This window comes from Epinephelus fuscoguttatus, linkage group LG8 (assembly GCF_011397635.1).
Source record: "Epinephelus fuscoguttatus linkage group LG8, E.fuscoguttatus.final_Chr_v1".
NCBI lineage: Eukaryota > Metazoa > Chordata > Actinopteri > Perciformes > Serranidae > Epinephelus > Epinephelus fuscoguttatus.
In genome coordinates, this window is record NC_064759.1 from 41,765,542 (window position 1) to 41,781,154 (window position 15,613).

The following is a 15,613-nucleotide window of genomic DNA, read 5'->3' on the forward strand; positions in this document are numbered from 1 at the left end:
TTCCCCCGTAATTACAAGTAGTCACAGCGTAAATACAGGGTATGTCGGCTGTAATCTAAAGCGCTACTAGTTCCCCCGTAGTTACAATTAGTTACAGGGTAAGTACAGGGTATATGGGCTGTAATATTAATGTGAATTGTACATTGTGTATCATATTAAAAACAAAATCTTACATCCTTAACTTAAAACCTTTATTTATCATACTTCTTATTGCAAAATAAGTAAACTGATAGCATTTATTTTTTTATTTCTTAGTTTTTCTTGCATTGCTTCATTTTGTCCTTCTTTTTCATCTTCCTCTCCACTCCTGATGAAGATGACAGGGTTGAGGTTGAGATAAGGGGAAAGAAGCTGGTGCACCTTGGCCATATGTTGACCTGATAGAGAAAAACTGTTAGTTTCAGTCTCTTGACCATAATTTATAGTCTGAGATATCTGGATTTCTGACAGCCATAATGTCTCCCACTTGGTGAGAAGCCATCAAACTGTTGGCCACACAGCCGCAAAGCCATCATTGCTGGCATTCCAGATGTGAATAAATACAATAATAATGGTCTACGTGGGGCTATACAAGAAATACTTTGTAGCTAACTAAAATCAGTGTCTAGTGTCTAGTTTGTCAACAGACTATTACAAATATGTAGCACAATAATAATGGAAAAGTTGCATTTAATTTCCAGTTATCATGTGGAACAAGCTTGCAACAACAGTAGTCATTTAGCAATAAGGCATGAAACCAGAAGCATGAGTGACTTTCCCTTTTATTTTATTTTACTGACAAAACCTAAATGCAGCATAGGACATGTTTGATATGCTGCTAATCGGCAGCAAAGCAATTATAAGTTTATATAAGTTCAAAGGAGGATGCGTTGAAAATTTAGCCAGTGCAGTCACAACACTTAAATTAGCTTCTGATTTGTAGCTTCCGATTCCCAGTTAAGTGAAAGTTATGGGAAACATTATAAATGGTTCATTCTCCATTTTTGCACCACTTACACTTATGAAAGAGTGTTACACATCATAGCAAAATCCTTAAAACACAGTTTCAGAATCGTGAAACCTTTATTTTGCTTATGAAAACAGAAAAGGAGTGATTTCACTGATATTTCTCCATCAACCACATTTGACCAGGTCTAATCTGTTTAATGTGGTCTGGGTAGGAAAAATAACGTGAAATCGCCCTTTTTCAGTTTTCGCAAAAAGAATAAAGATTTCACAAATGTTAAACTGTGTTTTAATGAGTTTTTGGAGTCCCCTTGTTAGTCTAGTCCAGATTTGACAAGTGTAAGTATAGTGGTTTTTAATCTGGACTCTAATGTGTTTTGGAAGTAGATATGTCAGTGAAATTGCCCTTTGTTTGGTTTTCACAAATAGAATAAAAGTTTCACAAATCTGAAACTGTGTTTTAGTGAGTCTCAGACATGTCCTTATTAAGTCTAGATTTGACAAGTCTAAGTTTAACGTTAGTGGTTTTTGATTTAGAAATATCAGTGAAATTGCCCTTTTTTCATAAGCAAAATAAAGGTTTCAAAATTCTTAAACTGCAGGGTTGCCAACTTTTTCAAAAAACCTTGGAGTGAGATTCAGCGAGGCCGAGCACAATTTCGTGTTTAAGCCGACACATAAAATTTTTGTGTGTCAACTGATTTGGTAGATGCGATCCTGATTCCCTGCATCGTAATGGATTTTTGTGGCGCCTGCTGGAGATGGATAGGGCCTTAAACCTCACATACAAATACCATACAGAGAGAGACAATGGTGGATATTGGAATGTCTGGAACTATACAAGATCAACAGGACACTAATGGCCCTTACAAAAAAACTCCATGTGATGTGGAAGACGATCCTAAAGGCCAACTCAAAGCCGATTGCCCAAGTCAACATCAAATGCGGCATATACGAAGGGGTTGCACTGTCACCACTGCTGTTCTGCATAGGCCTGAATCCCTTCAGTCAGACCATCAAGAAGACTGGTTATGTATACCAATTCTGAACCGGGGTAACAATCAGCCACCTGCTCTACATGTATGGAGTAAGACAACTTCCAAAAAGATGTATCCATGATTCTAACCATTCGTATTCGTAATGTTAAACATTTGTATGTCAATAAAAAAGTTGTACACAAAATTCTGCTGCCATACGCATGAGTCTGAGAAATTGTTTGGGTTAGGATTGTTTTTATGTGAGTATGAATCTAAAAGATGTGAGTGCAAAGTCTTGTGAATACAACTCTAATTTCTACGACTACGAAGTCTTCACTGTGAATACGAATTCAAGTTTGTGGGTACGAGTAGAAAAGTGTTCAAATGACGTCACATAGGTCACAGGCAGGTCACAGGGGAAACTAATCGAACCCCGATTGCTCCGAAAGCGCATGCGCAGAAGCCAAAGATGGCTGCAAGTGGTGTACCCAGGGATGCTCGTGGGGATGCAAGTGAAGCATCACAGGTAAAGTCAATAACACATCCAATATTTATTTATTTATTTATTTCATAAAATTGTACTGTTTTAAATAATATACAGTGTATGGACGTACTGACGTACTGCTTAGCTTGCAAGCTAACTACGTGCCGGTGACCCACAGTTAGGCCTAGTGCTTGCATAAGCCTACTAGCATGAACGTTAGAAGTTGGCTTACCTGCAAAATATGAAAAAACTAAACTAAACTAATTTTAGATATAATGTTGACCAAAATACGGCTTTCATCGATTTATAAATTGTGTCAATTGTCGTATATTTCTGCCCATCGTTTGCCTTACTGTAAGTTAAGTCCGGTTTCAGTTCTTCTTTGCTAACTCTGTTCTCGGTCTCGTGCATTTGTTTACAACGAAGCCAGCGGGGAGTCAATCAGTGGATCGATGGATTATCATACACACATTATGACGTGTATATATTTGTAGTCTTATCTGTCATAAATAAGAGATTAGGGGTTATGGGGCGTGTTTGTGTCACTGTGTCGCGGTGCCGCAGAGACAAGAGCTGGGACACCGGGTTATATTCTCCATGTAAAGAGTTACAAGTCGTTTATTATTTAACCAGCACTATTACTCTGAAGCCGTTTAATCAAGGTAAAAAAAAAGAACCATAAGGCAAATGTCCCGCATAGCCTCTTGGATCAGAGCGGCGTCCCGAGCAATGGTCTGTTATACAGAAATAACAGACCAACATTGACAACACGCAATAGAGCCCTATAATAATGATTATTATATGCAGTCATTTGCCCGAGATCAGGTGCACAGGTTTGGTTTGCATGGGTCCAGACTGGCTTGTTGTTTGGTGTGGATGCTGACTCAAGCTCAAAAGAAGTTAGTTTGCAGGCATTCTGTGAAATTGTGAGAAGTACCCATGTCTGTAGCATTTGCTATTCAATTTTGTCTTTTTTCTCACTCAGATCCAATTAAGAGACATCATCAACACAGCACAAAATCTGGTGTTGATGTTAAGTAACAGTGTACCCACCGCAAATGTCAGGCCAGGCAGACAGGGAACTTCAGGAGAAGCTGATGTTGGACAGGGAGTGCAGTCAACAGTGAGGCAACCTCAGCAGGCAGTGCAACAACTTACAAGATCTCAAAACAATGGACTGTCAATGAAACAAGAAATGGCGCTGTAGGGTACATGGGTCATTTATTGCATTCCCAGTTCAGGCACATAACAGGTCCCTGATTCTGATTCAGTCAGAAGGCAGTGAAACAGCTGCAGATTTTTTAATTTTATAATTTATTTTCTGCAGCTTCAGACCATCGCCATGTAAACTATTGCATAAAAGCAATTAAACAAATTTACATAACCTAACATAATCATTTAGTTTTCTGAGTTAGCTTGTTTGTTTTTTTGTTGATGGAATATAAAAGATGAGAATAATAGTATGCTATCTTTTTTAGGTCTTTTCCAGGATTCTTTCAAAAGGAGGCAATGGGCAAAGGGCGTTTTGCACCATTCAGGAAAAAAGAATCTGGGAGGAGCTTTTTGGTGAACTTTTTTCTTCTTGACAAACAATATGAAAAAACACCAAAAGGCAAAGAGGAACTGCCACTCATGTTGGCTGGCCTTGGAAAACGTTCACTATCTGTATCTGAAAACATGACACATTCAGAGGTACGTTATTATTAATTTACTGCCTTGTGTCAAGTCATGTCTCAAGAGAAAAATGCCCATCTTAGAGTTCATCTTGGCACATGATTTAATTAATATTTGCATGATGAAATAAACAGTAGCTCATAAATATAAGTCATTGCAATAAAGCTTTAACTATTGTTTTGTCTCTTAAGTTTTCAGATTTGCTTTTGAGTGCATATCCAAGACTGGCAAATATCTGTGGTGGCTGGATGCTGAACAAATGCACAGGTATGTAGGCGTATATACACTGGATTAATGTTGTTTCAAAATACTCTACATATGAGTAGTTACTCTATATTCAGGTTTGTTTAGTATCCATAAAATTTCAATTTTAGGTGGGGTTGGGCGGCAGAGCTTGGTCGTCATCCCTCCAGATCTACATGGATACACTGGCCAGCAGCTAAAAGCAGTGAGCGGGAATGGAAAATACACATTGTACATTTATCCTTTACAAGAAGAACTTGATACAATTCCATTACCACCTGAAGCAAAGGAGTTTGAGAACATGCCCAAAGCCCAGTGTACAACCTGCAAGAAAATGGTTCCTCTTCTGATTCTTCCATTACATATCAAGGAATGCAAGACAGAATTTGTAGATTTGTCCTCTTCTGCGGAAGAGGTATGTCAAAGTTGAGTCTTTTAGACTTTATTTCACAGCTGTTTATATTGGAAAATGAGATGTTATTCTGTATTATGCTCTAAACACTTACGTATTACTATTGTTTTTCTCCCCCAGGAAAGCTGCAACGAAGAACGTGAAGATGAAATACCAGATTCCATTAGCAGCCAGGAAGGCAAGGTGAAATTGTTTATGCCTTCCTAGTAAATTAAGATATTAATGTTAAGGATAATGTGAGGGTTTATTCACATGCCTGGTGAATTCTGTTTTAAGTCAGCAGAATGTCCTGTGTGCAACAATACATTTCCAGGTGACATAATTGAGATCCATGCAGCCACATGCGGATTACGGTAATATTAATGATTTTAGTGTATCTTTTTTCATGTATGTCTACGTTCATTTAACAAATTACATCTAAGAGGATTGCCTTGCAATTTTTCATATGTATGCAAGTGTTTATGTCAAGATAATTTAGGACAAGCTGTTTTCTTTATGTGTGCACTGCAGACCTACAGAAAATGACAGCCATGAGTCAAGCGGATCAGTGCCAGTCAGTCAAATCAGTACCTTTCAAAGGTAATATTGTACATTAGGTAATTATGGTCACAAATGATGTCATCTGGATAATATACACTTTAAAGAGATACTGCAGTATCAATCTTGACATCTTTTTTCCTGTTGGAAAGCTTTTTAATATGTGTGGACTGTGATCACCGAGAAATGTGGTAATCCAAAAACATGGTATGTTTGTGACATATTTTGTTCTTGTCTTGACTTACATGAGGCCTGCTTTCATCCCTTACAATTTCACCAGTATAGGAGGTGAGGCAATCATTGTACCATGCCACACCCCAACACCTGGAATAATTGTAGCAAACAGCTACGACATTATACAGACAGTATAACCATGTCTAATTTTGTTTGTTATTCAAATGCTCAGTGTTGAACAAGAAATAAATAAGTAAATAAAGCATTCAGAAAAGACATGTTGGTGTTTAATTTTTGTCTTTTGTTTTTAATTCCAGTGCTGAGGAAATCTTGGATTGGATCGCTTTACAAGTTAATAAAACAGACACATTTTCCATCTGTGTGTCGAGAACTGACTTCTTCAGCAGAGGCATGCAACAATGGCAGCGGCAGAGGAAGACATCACCCAAATGTAGACTTAAGGTCACATTCTTTGGCGAGGCAGGCATCGACACTGGGGCCCTTAGCAGAGAATTCCTCACAGGTAGAAATGTTTGTCTATATTTCCTTTCACAATAAGATAAAATTTGAGCACATCAAATTCTTACAAGGTGAGGTATAGGATAAAAGATAATCAAGAACAAAAAGGAAAGGAATTATCCGCACACTCTGGTTATAGTTCCAAGAGTTTTTATTAGACTGATGTGAGGATAATTTCTTCTTCTTATTTGTCCATATTCGTCAAATCAGACACACTTGACACACTGTCAACATCAGCAGGGGGTCTGTCATGGTGTAGTGGGCTCGAATGCTAATTAAACTGAGGAAAAGGAGAGACAGATGAGACCTTTTGAATTTCCTGTATTTTGCTGTTTTGCATTCTAGTGTCTGCCAGTGATGTAACAGATTCAGAACTGTCACTGCTTATTGAGAGGGTAAATACAATTTTATCAAATTTAGTAATTGCATTAACCTCATTATGATATGGCTTGCATAATTACTTTTTTGGTTTGTTGCTTTTACAGAACAATGATAAAATAAAAATGAATTTCACTTAACACCTACTCTGTTTTCAGATAAACAGCGCCACTAATGATAACATCAGTGATCTGGTCGATGATATTGTGACCTGCGGATACACTGGACTCATGTCCATTGAAAAAAGAGACAGCATGATCAGGTATGTTTGGTGACATTTTTGTTTTTCATTAAGGCATCCAATAGGTTTACCAGGTTTACTACTAAAGTATATTCTTCTGATCCATTAGAACTGTCATACTTCACTCCACCATGAGAGTCCTCCCCATGCTTGACCAGCTCAGAAAAGGCCTGCAGCTGTATGATCTCCCAAAAGTCATGAAGAGTCATCAAGATCTCTGCCAAAAACTGTTCATTCCAGGGGAAGATGATGAGGTATATTATTACATTTTTGACTGCTTTTAATTTAGCATGAATATCTTTGCAAGAATTATAATGTTTATGCAGACTGAAATGCCCTTCTTTCTTCTTAAAGGCGGATGCAGCCTTCCTTCTGGAGAGCAGCCGCCCTGTCTACAGTGAAATTGGTTCTGCCAAGCACCAAAAGGAAGTAAACATCATGAACTTTCTCCAGGACTTCCTCCAGGACATTGAGGATTCTGGTATGTTTTAGCCAAGACAGGGTAATAAAGAGATTAACTTTTTCTGTTATCCTGCAGTACATTTTCTATAGTGCAGTGTAAATGGTTAATCGATTCAAACTATACAACCCATTAAATCTTAAGCATTTGTGGAAACTTCATGTCACTATTTAAATGAATGTAACTGACGAAATGTAATATTGTGAGCTCTAGGATAACACTGTTTCATTAAACTAGACATGGATGACTAACATATGGATGACTTGTACAGTTATATTGACAATAACAGGGTGTCTGAACAATTGCCACAACATTGCCTGTCATCCAGTCAACAAATACAGCTTTTGTTAAAATCTCTATGTAATTTCATCTTTGATTTATCAAATGTTCTGATACTCAAAAAAAGTCAATGAGTTTTGTATATGTAAGGGATTTTAGCAATTTAAAAACTAAATGTATTGTTTTCAGTTCAGACTAACATTGTGTTCATCTCTTCTCTAAGAACATGAGGGCCCCAGCAACAGCAGCGTTACTCCAGAAGGCTTGACTGTAGGACGCATCATGCAGTGGATGACTGGACGACACAAGCCTGTTCTGCCAAGTGAGAAGAAGGACTTTGTCATAAATATGAAATTCCACCATGACTGTGACACAGAACACACAGTTTGTTTTCCAACTGTAAGCACCTGCAGTCGTACAGTCACATTCCCTTCAGCTCACCTGAAAACATACAGTGAATTCAAAAACATTATGACACTAGCCGTATGCCACGGGCAAACTTTTGACAGGGTGTAGCCACTCAGATTAAAGGAAAACAACTAGAACTGCAACATTTCATTCTTTCATCATTTTATTTGACAACTTCCTGTTTCAGTCATCTTTTTTTGTTTTCACTGTTACAAAACCATTTCTTTTCTATTAATGATTGCTTACTCCAAAGATAGTTTTTACCTCCATGTTACTCTTCAGAATACCCACAGTCATTTTTTGTTTTTGAGTCAAGTTGGAAAAGTCACAAATATAATTCTTATGACTCTTGTGGAGATTTCATGGAAAAGTTTTCAATAAATGTTGGGACTCCTGTCTCATGTTAAACTGAACAGATGCCAGGCATGCATTTTTTGAAACAAGTAGACTGTCTGCAAATGTTCACTTTTAGACCACTGCATCTTTTTCAAGGTCATGTTACATGTCGGGCATTTCTTGTGTTGCCATTAGACTTTCAATACACTGAACCATTGTTATGTAAATGTCTCTACCAAATGATTCTGATGAGGCCAAGGGATTTATCATGGACTGTACAGTTTCCATAATATCAGGAGTCAGAGGGCACTCAATTTCCTGGACTTGAACTCCATATGGTTCCTCATGCACAGCATCAAACATCTCCCGTTCAGTTCCATATAGCTCCATGTTCTGGGGAAAAAAACAAACAACTTTTTAATGTCATTTTATATGAACCAGCATTTCATAATACATGGTGAATCTGCAGTGTTAGGGGAACTAGGTAGATATCACAATTTAGCCAAAATATTCATTCATGCATTCATCTTCTAACCGCTTCATCCTCTTGAGGGTCGCGGGGGGGCTGGAGCCTATCCCAGCTGACATCGGGCGAGAGGCAGGGTACACCCTGGACAGGTCGCCAGACTATTGCAGGGCTGACACATAGAGACAAACAACCATTCACGCTCACATTCACACCTACAGACAATTTAGAGTTATCAATTAACCTAGTCCCCAATCTGCATGTCTTTGGACTGTGGGAGGAAGCCGGAGTGCCCGGAGAGAACCCACGCTGACACGGGGAGAACATGCAAACTCCACACAGAAGGGCTCCCACGCCCGGGATCGAACCGGCAACCCTCTTGCTGTGAGGCGACAGTGCTAACCACCACACCACCGTGCCGTCCTTAGCCAAAATATGAGTTAGACAATTAAGTTATAAGGCTAATGATTGAGAAACATTTTAACAACATTTAACCAGAGAATAAAATGTGTATATTGTTCAAGCAATCAGAACATTGAGTACATCTATTATAAATTTTGCTTTGCTGACTTGCTCTATTTGTGTGATCACTTCAATGAAGTATTACACACTTACTTGTATATCATTTTTTCAACACCTGCTCCTGAATTTTAACCTTCTACTCCTTCCACATTGTTGTGTTGAAGATACTGACCCCATTCAAATATTAAAAATTCAATTGTATATATATTAACCTAATCCTCCACATAATCAGGTTCAAAACTTGTCAACTGCACTTTGCCTTTGTAAACACCACCTCAACAAACCTGCAAATCTTCATTTGGGTCACAAGGTTTCTTCGTGTGGCCCAAAACCCAGAGCTGGTTTGGGGAGAGTCCACCTTCAGACCGTAAAGGATGGTTGTCCCAGCCTTCTGTGAAGGTGTGAAGGGCCTCTGCCAGGCATGGAAGGAAAACATAGTGGGCACAAAACAGATGAACAACATCTGCCAAATGCAACAGGCCATCTTCCTCGAGACTGTGAAGAACTTCATTGTAAAGGTGTGTCACACTGGTCCAGACATCTCGCCAGAGGCGTTCTATCCTAGATCAGAAAGAGGAATTATTCAGCTGAAAATTTTAATTATCTGACTGAAAATACTTTATAACAATACTTTTTCCATTTTACATCTTATATGATATACTGTAAATTATGTGAATTATTTATTATAACCTTTGATTATGCACACATGGTTTCAGCAATTGAGACATTTTCAACGCCTTCATCGCCCCTGACCCTTGAAAATACATGGAAGAAATATATTCATCACAACAAAATATTCCATCAACTATTACTCAAATGAGTAATTAGGATAATGAAACAATAGACCAAGTTCATGTCATTGTTTACCTGGAAGGCCAGCCATAGTTTTCCACTGCCTTCAGAAAAAATGAATGAGCAGTGTTGGAGCGGTTATTTGTTGCAGGTTCCAGATAGAAAATCTGTATAGAAAGACAGTGTTTGAATCTGCAGAGGCAAAATATTAAGGCCTACAACACATAAGATAAGTTATCTTTATTTAAAATGTTTATTCCCTGCTCTTCTCCTCCTGTACCTCTGCCTTTGTCTCATCCCACCTGCCTTCTTCATCCTCCTGCTACTCTTGACTTCTCTTTAAACTCCTCCCTTTCTTCTCATTATTTTCTCCTCCCCTCCCTCCTCCCACCATTTTTTTCCCCATATGATTGACCAGTCAGTATTGCTCCCTAAAATTGCAATCTGGGTCTATCTACTTAAGGTGACAGAATAATATATGATAAAATTCATTGTTAATAATGTGTGTGAACCATGTAGGTAACACATATGCAGTTTGTGATAGAACAGTGAATACATGAATACAAACACATTCAGAGCACTGCAATAAAAGGTGACAAACCTTTCTCGAGTACCCATCTATAGCGCCAAATATGACAATGTTGTACCTAGAAAACAAAATATGAATTGACAATGAGCAGTGCCCCCAAATAAGTAAATATGTGAATAAGTCTAATATAAGTCTTACCGTATGAGCTGATGATTGGTGTCTATATGGACTAACGACAAAGGCCCTTGCACAAAATATTTCCTCCTCACTATGCAGCCCAGCCGTGTCATTCTCTCCAAAACTCCTGGAGCATCAACTCTGTGCACGGACTCTTTAATACAATCCCACTGAACCCGATGTCCATCGGCTTGCAGACAGCCTTTTACCATGCGATATCCTGCATTTGGGATCCGGCATTTGATGGACTGGACTGCATTATCCAATTCACTGTCAGTTAGGGTGCTGTATGTGGACTGCGTGGACAAGCCAAGTTCACGCATGCGCCTGAAAATTGTGCTCTGGCTGACACTCAACACACTGGCGATGCAAGACACTGGTAAGGGGACGTCGATGAGCCGAAACAGAAGCTCCTCAGAAAAAATGAACTTTGGTCGGCCTCTTTCTCCAGCTTTAATAAAAGGGACTCTCTTGGGAAACAGCTGCGTGGATCTTACTTTGCAGGGATAAAAGACAAGACACAATTTCAGCTGGGATGTTTAAAGTACTGGAGGCAGCTGTCAGAATGAATGCTTCTTGATTTACAATGTACTGTAAATAGTCCAAGTTCAAGTGTGGTTGATTCAACACATCTGTAATCCTTGATTTCAGATGTTCCAATAACCGAGTGGCCACTGGTCCCTGTAAACAACAAATGCCACTGTTAACATAGTCGTTTACCAACATACAGTGTTTTATAAATTCCACATAGGCTGGACAGACATTCAAAATAATTTTGTATTTTTAGCAAAATAATATACCAATCATAAGCATTCGAGTTAATACAATAAATGTCAATTATTATTATTCTGATCCAAGAGGCTATGCAGGACATTTGCCTTATGGTTCATTTTTTTTTACCTTGATTAAACGGCTTCAGAGTAATAGTGCTGGTTAAATAATAAACGACTTGTAACTCTTTACATGGAGAATATAACCCGGTGTCCCAGCTCTTGTCTCTGCGGCACCGCGACACAGCGACACAAACACGCCCCATAACCCCTAATCTCTTATTTATGACAGATAAGACTACAAATATATACACGTCATAATGTGTGTATGATAATCCATCGATCCACTGATTGACTCCCCGCTGGCTTCGTTGTAAACAAATGCACGAGACCGAGAACAGAGTTAGCAAAGAAGAACTGAAACCGGACTTAACTTACAGTAAGGCAAACGATGGGCAGAAATATACGACAATTGACACAATTTATAAATCGATGAAAGCCGTATTTTGGTCAACATTATATCTAAAATTAGTTTAGTTTAGTTTTTTCATATTTTGCAGGTAAGCCAACTTCGTTCATGCTAGTAGGCTTATGCAAGCACTAGGCCTAACTGTGGGTCACCGGCACGTCATTAGCTTGCAAGCTAAGCAGTACGTCAGTACGTCCATACACTGTATATTATTTAAAACAGTACAATTTTATGAAATAAATAAATAAATAAATATTGGATGTGTTATTGACTTTACCTGTGATGCTTCACTTGCATCCCCACGAGCATCCCTGGGTGCACCACTCAGCCATCTTTGGCTTCTGCGCATGCGCTTTCGGAGCAATCGGGGTTCGATTAGTTTCCCCTGTGACCTGCCTGTGACCTATGTGACGTCATTTGAACACTTTTCTACTCGTACCCACAAACTTGAATTCGTATTCACAGTGAAGACTTCGTAGTCGTAGAAATTAGAGTTGTATTCACAAGACTTTGCACTCACATCTTTTAGATTCATACTCACATAAAAACAATCCTAACCCAAACAATTTCTCAGACTCATGCGTATGACAGCAGAATTTTGTGTACAACTTTTTTATTGACATACAAATGTTTAACATTACGAATACGAATGGTTAGAATCATGGATACATCTTTTTGGAAGTTGTCTTACTCCATAGACATGGAAAACATCAAGCTGTATGCTAATAATGAGCAAGAAATCAACTCACTGATTCACACCACCAGGATCTACAGCAAGGACATAGGGATGTCATTCAGATTAGACAAATGTGGTCAGATGGAATCAAAAAGAGGCAAGATGATCAGAACTGAAGGAGCTGACCTACCAGAATCAACAAAGGAGACATCCAGGACAGCTACAACTACCTTGGGATCCCACAGGCTAATGGAAATCATGAGAAGGCTGCAAGGAAGTCAACCACAACCAAATACCACCAGAGAGTAAGGCAAGTCCCGAGAAGTAACAAGGTCCGAGCCATCAACATGTACGCACTGCCAGTCATCAGATACCCAGCTGGGATCATAAGGTGGCCAAAGGAGGAGATAGAGGTCATTGATATCAAGACAAGGAAGCTCTTCACCATGCATGAAGGGTTCCACCCCAAGTCCAGTACCCTGAGGCTATACACTAAGTAGAAAGAGGGAGGCCAAGTACGAGTAAGCATCAGAGCCACCATCCAGGATGAAACATCCAAAATCCAGGAGTACATCAAGAGGATGGCTGGTGGATGGTTAAGTGAATGCCTTAGACAACAGAAATCTGATGAGAGCAAAGAGGTGGAGGAGCAAACAACATGGAGGGACAATCCTCTACATGGTGCATGCCACCGTCAGATAGAGGGAGTGGCTGATATCAAGAAGGCCTACCACTGGCTGAAGAATGCTGGACTGACAGACAGCACGGAGGCACTAATCATTACAGCTCAAGAACAGGTGCTAAGCACAAGGGCCATAGGAAGAGCAACCAAGGAGGGTCATGTGAGAGGGGGGTTGGGTGATGTTTGTTGTATTGTTTGTGTCTCCCAGAAATGATCTGGCTGGTCTGTTCTTTCACCAATCACCACAAGTGTTGCAGCTATAATGTAGTTGACAGTGAAGACCATAATGTAGGGCGATAAAATTCACTTCAATTTGAACTGAGGACTTAAATCAATATGTGAGATGTAAAATCTTGTGATTTAAAAAAAAAAAAAAAATCTTGATCTCGGTATTTTTGAGGGTCTGGCTTTAACCCTAATAGAGAGGCTAGACAGGACAGACAATTCAGTTGACCCTGGAAGATGTCAGGCCTGATATATCTTGTGCTACAGTGTACAAGGCTCATAGCAGCATGACCAACTGGCATATGGTCACTAACAACCTAATAGATTTTCATTTTTGACCAGAAAAAACAACAACAAAAAAAAACACAACAACAACAAAAAAACCTAGCAATACAGTGGACCAGGGCATGAAATCATCAGCAGACACTAGAGGTTTGGGAACACACTGGCTTGTCTGAACAATCCTGGTATCTGTTGTTCCTTACTAATAGAAGCACTGGGGTATGGAGGGAGCAACAGAAGCAAAGGCAGGTAGCAAGTCAATACTTCAGGCTGGTGGCTATGAAAGGATTGGATACTGAAAATGCCACAGGAGTCTGATCATCACTGTCAGTAAGGTAAATCCGTTAGCTGCAGCAGTGTGCTGTTGTTCCAATTGTTCATTAGCCGGCTGTAAGTATGGGGCCTTTATGTGTGTATATGTGACCACCTGTTTTTGTATACTTTTATGTTTCTATGGAATATGCACAAGCTGTTAAAAACAGCATGTACAGTATCTATTATTCCTGCAGCATGCAGAGTTTGAAAAGACTACTGCAGCAGATGATACAGTAATAATATTGAAAAATTATATGATAATGCATATAGTATCAACACTATTAAAACAACATTTTATTATTTCTTTAGTTCTCAGCTTTCTGTAGCCTACACATAAATTGCTTTACACCCACCAGAAATCTACATATCCTGATTAAGGTCAAGGTTACTAGACAAGATACCACCTGTTAACACTAACAAAAATTTGGAGATTCAGTATTTTGCCCAAGGACACTTGTGCATGTGAACTAAAAGGGCCAAGAATAAAACCACCGACCCCCTGACTGGCAGATGACCATTCTACCTCCTGAGCCCCAGCTGCCCCAGTGAGTGCACAACCGAGTACAACACCATTAATGCCTTCAAGGAGGCAAGGTCATTTCAACATGTTTTCATCCTGAGTCATTATATATTACTGCTTTGTCAGTGGATTCACCTGTTTACATACTACCGGCTAGGTATCCTACTGCATCTCCTTTTGACGTTCCAGGATGCTGCTACCAGTGCTGGGACATCAACAAACATGGTTTGGTTTAGTCAACAAAAGCACGTGGTTAGTTACGCAAAAAATATCATGGTTTGGCCCTACATTTATTCAGGAGCTAAATACCAGGCTCCCTGGTGAAATTCTGGGATTTGTTGGACCTATCCACCATCCTTCCTACTAGCCTTATTGGGACTTTCCAGCTCCTTATATTATGTTGTCCGACAGGTGCCGTTCAGCCAAGTTATGAACTGATGCCACCTGTCGAGTATCATACTGCCTTGACAGGTGCCGTTCAGCCAGCCAGCGGCATATCATGACACCACAAAAGGTTCCGTCCGCCCATGATACAAACTGACTGAAACAATTTGTGTTAGTTGGGTTACTTGAATCCCACTCACTGGCTTCACTTACACAAAACAGGCAGAGTTCAGATTTTTAGTTCAGAATTTGTATTGAAAAATGATATGAGCAGGGGTTACAACACAGGCAATGAATGAGATCTTTGTCCATAAGTAACAGGTGACAGGAATTTGATGATTGATGACTGGGTTGACTGATAAATGGTTTCTGAAAAACAGTACAAAAAAAGAGGGTGAAAGCAAAGGCGTTCACCATAAATATAGCCTTAATGGCACAGATGAGTGATATTAACATTAAACAGTGGTCTCAATACATTGTGTAAAAGGCTGGAAAGAGGTGCTAGAAATGCATTAATTGGCGATAACTGCTGCAATTAACATTCATTAATAATTCACTGAACAAAGGAAATCAATTTCTAATGACTGCTAATGTTCTCTACATTTAGCAACATGAACAATGCAAATCGTAACACAAAGCAAGTGTCCCACGTCACAAACTAATGAATGACATAGGGAAGTGGTGACATGGTGCACAAACCTGGCAGCGTGCCAGTGCAACACATAGTAGCCAAACTA

At 39.3% G+C, this 15,613-nt stretch overlaps 1 protein-coding gene and 1 long non-coding RNA gene across 2 annotated transcripts; one reads left to right on the plus strand and one right to left on the minus strand.

The window, feature by feature from the left end:
* The first annotated feature begins 4,624 nt into the window (after window positions 1–4,624).
* Window positions 4,625–7,839, plus strand: LOC125892573 (uncharacterized). The gene is made up of 6 exons (XM_049582580.1): window positions 4,625–4,738; window positions 4,856–4,918; window positions 6,502–6,605; window positions 6,694–6,838; window positions 6,939–7,065; window positions 7,547–7,839. The coding sequence occupies exons 1-6, from the start codon at window positions 4,625–4,627 to the stop codon at window positions 7,837–7,839; spliced, it is 846 nt and encodes a 281-aa protein (XP_049438537.1).
* A 1,540-nt stretch (window positions 7,840–9,379) lies between these two features.
* Window positions 9,380–9,969, minus strand: LOC125892899 (uncharacterized). Its single transcript, XR_007449813.1, has 3 exons — window positions 9,923–9,969; window positions 9,746–9,809; window positions 9,380–9,616 (listed from the first exon to the last, which is right to left on the minus strand). It is a non-coding gene; the product is annotated as an uncharacterized LOC125892899 (long non-coding RNA).
* Window positions 9,970–15,613: the final 5,644 nt, after the last annotated feature.

Excerpts from the sequence above, each read along its gene's own strand:
- LOC125892573 (XM_049582580.1), top strand. The coding sequence starts at position 4,625 with ATGCCCAAAGCCCAGTGTACAACCTGCAAGAAAATGGTTCCTCTTCTG. Across the intron at positions 4,739-4,855 it reads TGTCCTCTTCTGCGGAAGAG|GAAAGCTGCAACGAAGAACG; the intron begins GTATGTCAAAGT and ends TTTCTCCCCCAG. Across the intron at positions 4,919-6,501 it reads TTAGCAGCCAGGAAGGCAAG|ATAAACAGCGCCACTAATGA; the intron begins GTGAAATTGTTT and ends CTCTGTTTTCAG.